This window comes from Oryzias melastigma, linkage group LG16, assembly GCF_002922805.2.
Source record: "Oryzias melastigma strain HK-1 linkage group LG16, ASM292280v2, whole genome shotgun sequence".
Classification (NCBI taxonomy): Eukaryota; Metazoa; Chordata; class Actinopteri; order Beloniformes; family Adrianichthyidae; genus Oryzias; species Oryzias melastigma.
The window spans coordinates 18,274,776-18,279,702 of NC_050527.1; the positions used below are offsets into that span (position 1 = coordinate 18,274,776).

A 4,927-nucleotide genomic window follows, 5' to 3' on the forward strand; every position below is an offset into this window, starting at 1 on the left:
CAGAGTTTGGTTGAGCTTTCAGACCCAACAGAACCATCAGAACCATCAGAACCATCAGAGGCTCTGGCTCATGTTAGGAAACACAGGAGCTGCAAAGATCTTTTCAAAGAGCGTGCACTAGTCAGTAGGCGGTCCAAGTGGGCGTGTCCCTCTGGGTTCTGAACCCCGCCTCCACAGTAACCCAGTGAACCCGGTTTTGAATCGGTTCCCCTTACTGAACATCATCTCCAGCTTCATCAGACAGCCCACGAAGTTATCGAAGTCGATGGTCATGTCCGGGTCGGAGTAGCGGGCCACCAGCAGCTGGTAGATGGTGTTGTTGAGGGTGAAACCTGCAGGGAGACAGCAGCAGTTACAGGTGGAGCCACGCCCACAAACAACATCCTGTCAGACCAAACAGGTAAATGTTCACCCGCAGGACAAGAAAAGACAAAAACTAAAAATGGAAAGAACATGTTTTCTGACTGAATTCAACCATTTCCCACAACATGCAGAGAGACAGACATGAAGCCGACAGACCAGAGCAGCTGATGCTGGATGGACACACCTACCCTCAGCGCGCTGACAGCAGCACAAAGAAAGAAAGAAAGAGTCGTTTAGAAACACCACAGATGAAGATCAGAGGTTCTGGTTTCAGTTCTCACACCTGACCCCCCCCAGCCGCACTCAGGACCCCCCAATCCAACCCCTTTAAAGCAGGAGGCGCCTTTGGACTTGAACTGACAACCTTCAGTCTCAGGGTGGCCACTCTACCACAGGGCCGCTGAGCGAGTTCTTAAGCAGAGGTTTGTGGTTCTGTCCTCCTCTCAGAACCCCAAAACCAAACCAAAACCATGTGACTGAAGATCTCTTCAGTCATTGGCCAGGAGTTACAAGGGCGGGGCAAAGCAACGAGATGAAGAATAATGGAAGTCCTGGTCAGGATCGTTCTCGGATTCAGATTCCACGAAGGTGTGTTCAGACGGAAACTTATCAGGGGAACGGACTCTAGTTTATTTAGGAGAACCGTACGTGTCCGGTCTGGATCCAGACTCGGACTCTGATGGATGAGGAGAACCACCAGTCAGTCTGCTAATGTACGCCAGCTCAGCTAGCTTTAAATGAACCACAGACTCCGCCCACAAAGACAGGAATTGTTTGCAGGTTTTAACAACAAACGTCTTCTCTGCAGGTGAGGCCGTGTAACTAGAGGAGGCGGGGCCTAATTCTGCTGCTGATCCACAGCGAACCAGTCCAGGGGGGAGTAGCCGTACTTTTCTCCAGGATGGAGGGATCTGCCCCAATCCCACTGCACCACAGTGTCACATGACCTCGGGGTCACCTGCAGAGAGGCTCTTACCTGCGTCTCTGAAGGCCAGCCTCATCTCCGGAGTGCTCATGGTGCCGGTGTCGTCCGTGTCGTTCTTCTTATAGATGTTCTGGTGGACAGAAACCAGAACCCAGGTTGAGCCCTGAAGCAGAAGCACTGCCCCCTTCCAGACAAGCTCCACCTACCAGGTAGTTCTGGACTTTCTTCCACAAGGTGGCGAACTCCCCGAGACCCAGCTTCCCATTCCCGCTGTCCTGTGTCAGGTTAAAGAGCACCTTCACGCCGCCAGCAGAGGGCAGCACTGCTGCCGAGGTCAGACGCTAACGCGTTTTTAAACTGATGGTGTGATGACCACGTGATCATGTGGCCATGTGAACACAAGACCACATGACCACAAGACCACACTCCAGATAACAACGGTCGTTCTAAAAAATGAACTCGCCGTTTGATGGGAGGAGCTTCAGGCTCTCATTCATGAGCCGGCGACCCTATCACAGATCAGCTGTGAAGGAAGGATACGTCCATCAGGTTGACCATAATCCTGCAGGTCTCCATGCTGAAGCCGTCAGTCTTGATGTCAGTTCCTGTGAAAGGCCAAACAGGAAGTCAGATCTGACGCCGCCACACTGCCGTTCACCTGCTGGGGGCGCCGCTCACGTTTGGAAACGATCTTGTTCATGATGGTTCTCAGTTCCACTGCAGAGATCTCCCCATCCTGAGAAAGACAGCAGCCAATCAGGAGTCTGAGAGGCGGAGTCTGGCTGGTCCAGGCGCCAAACAGAAACTTACATTTCCAGAGAGTTTCATGAACAGGTTCCTGAATCCAGAGTCCACTTCTTCATCCGACACGGCGTCCTGAGCGGGAACACGGAAACGGTTATAACGTGCAACAAACCAAATCCTGAAGGTACATAATCAACTTGGTCACATGACCGTCACATGACATCTACAAACCTTTAGGGTCTTTTCATAAGAACGTGTTTAGATTGAGACACGACTGAAACCAGAATCCAGTCAAGTGGTTTCACATGAAACTTTCCTAATCGGTAGGGGAGGGGCCAGAATAAGTAAAGACCAATCAGGGAGCCAAAACTAAGCATTAGGACCCCCCCCCCCACGCCAAATGATGGTAATCCTGAATTCAAAGGTCAACAAACCGTGACGACCTCAGCATGGGCCAACGTTTGTCTGATGAAATGAAAAATGGGTTAAAGGAATCACCATCAGTGGTGGAGGAAACATCTGTCATCCGTCCTATCAGGATCTACGAGCTCTACTGCTACATACCTTCAAAGTAAAAGCATGACAGGAAGTGCTTTATTCTGACGCGCCGGCCCACGCTAACGCACCGGCCACACGGTAACGCGCCGGCCCCATGCTAATGCCCCGGTTACACGCTAACGCACCGGCCATATGCTAACGCGCCGGCCACATGCTAACATCTGGGACATATGCTAACGCACCGGCCACATGCTAACATCTGGGCCACATGCTAACGCACCGGCCACATGCTAACATCTGGGCCACATGCTAACGCACCGGCCACATGCTAACATCCCGGCCACATGCTAACGCACCGGCCACATGCTAACATCTGGGCCCCGCGCTAACGCACCGGTCATATGGTAACGCGCCGGCCACATGCTAACGCGTCTGCCACATGCTAACATCTGGGCCCTACGCTAACGCACCGGCCATATGCTAATGCACCGGCCATATGCTAACATCTGGGCCCCGCGCTAACGCACCGGTCATATGCTAACGCGCCGGCCACATGCTAACGCGCTGGCCACATGCTAACATCTGGGCCCTACGCTAACGCACCGGCCATATGTTAATGCACCGGCCACATGCTAACGCGCTGGCCACATGCTAACATCTCTGCCCTACGCTAACGCACCGGCCATATGCTAACGCACCGGCCATATGCTAACGCACCGGCCATATGCTAATGCACCGGCCATATGCTAACGCACCGGCCATATGTTAATGCACCGGCCACATGCTAACGCGGTTAGCACACAGTTAACACACAGTTTTGAGTGACACTTACATCATTGAGCTCAGCGCTGACGGGATCATCACAGGGCCTCAGAGAAAAGACAACCACACACACGTTACCTTTTAGTGTTGAAGTGCGTCTCACACACACACACATCCTCTCAGCTCTTACAGCGTCTCGGTCTGCTTCTCGGAGAAGACTCGGATGCAGAAGTCTCCGTCCAGGTGTGGGTCAAAGGTGGACGGGACGATCAGGTATTCTCCCGGCGGGAGCTTGAAGCGGGTGCTCACCTCTCGCAGGTTGATGAAGGTTTCTGACCTGGCTGTCTGAGCATGAGTCAGGAAGAAGTTCTTGTCCAGGTGGACATCCCTCTGGCCGTGGAACTGCAGGGAAACACAGTCAGAACCTCAGAACAGAAAGAAGTTCTGCAGTGACCGCACTGCTGCAGACGCGTCCGGCTGCGGCGCCGTCAAGGCCGGATGTGAGTCCTGCTGGTGGACAGGTAAACGTAGAGCTCCGACTTTGGTGGAGATGCTCTGTAGGAAGTTCTGTAGGTTCTGTTTGACCAGGTCACCAAACCAGAGCCGGAACCCGGGTCAGTCATTTTGGAATGGGTCAGATCCTGCTGGACACCTGCACTGCTGGTTCACTGGTGACAAACAGGGTTGTGGGCGTGTCCGGGTGGGAGGAGCCTCAGGACTCACCTGCTCTGGGAGCTGAAAGCAGACAGAAGAGGAGTTCAGCTCTGTGTCCGGTCCGACCCGCTCTCCAGCAGAACCCTGCTCACCTCGTAGATGGCGAAGCCGATGGTGTGCATGTCCTCGCCTTGCTTCCTCAGCTTCCTGCGGTTCTTCTGGATCAGACCGACCACGAAGCTGCAGCCCACCTCGCCGTCATCGGGGTCGTCGTCCTCCTCGTCCAGCCGGATGACGAACTGCGGGTTGGTCCAGAACGTGTCTGCAGGAAACGAGAACGTGAGTGGCGCCTCCTCCACGCCGCCGCTCAGAATACTGCAGAGTACGCACAGGGGTGGTTCCGGCAGCCCCCCGCCGTGGAGCCCCGCCTCCAGGTGCCGTCAAACTTGCTGACGCTCCAGTGCTTGACGTCCTCGTCGTCAATGGTGTCCGGCGTGAGCGTGCACACCTCCACGCGGGAATAGTTGCGCACAAACTCGTTGAAGGACATCCTGCAGAACAGAAAGAGGCGCCGTCGTTTCTACGTCTTTGAAGACCAGAACCACCGGCTGAAGCTCCGCCTACCAAAACTCGCCATCCTCGGCGTTGGCGTGTGGACAGTCTCCCTCCACGTAGTTCCACTCTGACGACCTTCAGAGGAGAACAGACGCTGATGAGGAACATCGGGACGAAACTGGAGCAGATTCTGGATTCTAGTCTGGAATCATCAGATCCTGCAGGACGGACGACTAAATCTGATCTCTAGAGATCACAGAGGCTACTGTCCAACCTCACCTGTCCAACCTCACCCTTCCAACCTCACCTGTTGCACCTGTCCTACAGGTCCTCGTCCACCCTTCATTTGAGCTTTGACTCCTCCAGCTCCTCCCTGTTCTCCTGCCCTCTGAGGGTTCATCTGTTCCTCATCAACATTTGTCTCTG

General features: G+C 54.2%; 1 protein-coding gene across 1 annotated transcript in view; it reads right to left on the reverse strand.

The window, feature by feature from the left end:
- The window catches only part of LOC112143530 (calpain-2 catalytic subunit), a 12,363-nt gene that overhangs the window by 971 nt on the left and 6,465 nt on the right, over window positions 1–4,927 (reverse strand). Inside the window, exons 8-19 of the mRNA XM_024267572.2 lie at window positions 4,571–4,636; window positions 4,337–4,497; window positions 4,099–4,268; window positions 4,016–4,027; window positions 3,483–3,694; window positions 3,363–3,399; window positions 2,099–2,164; window positions 1,967–2,024; window positions 1,829–1,893; window positions 1,495–1,563; window positions 1,340–1,418; window positions 216–332 (exon numbers count right to left, since the gene is read on the reverse strand). Coding sequence (XP_024123340.1) covers window positions 216–332; window positions 1,340–1,418; window positions 1,495–1,563; window positions 1,829–1,893; window positions 1,967–2,024; window positions 2,099–2,164; window positions 3,363–3,399; window positions 3,483–3,694; window positions 4,016–4,027; window positions 4,099–4,268; window positions 4,337–4,497; window positions 4,571–4,636 — 1,112 coding nt within the window. The remainder of the gene's footprint in view (window positions 1–215; window positions 333–1,339; window positions 1,419–1,494; window positions 1,564–1,828; window positions 1,894–1,966; window positions 2,025–2,098; window positions 2,165–3,362; window positions 3,400–3,482; window positions 3,695–4,015; window positions 4,028–4,098; window positions 4,269–4,336; window positions 4,498–4,570; window positions 4,637–4,927) is intronic.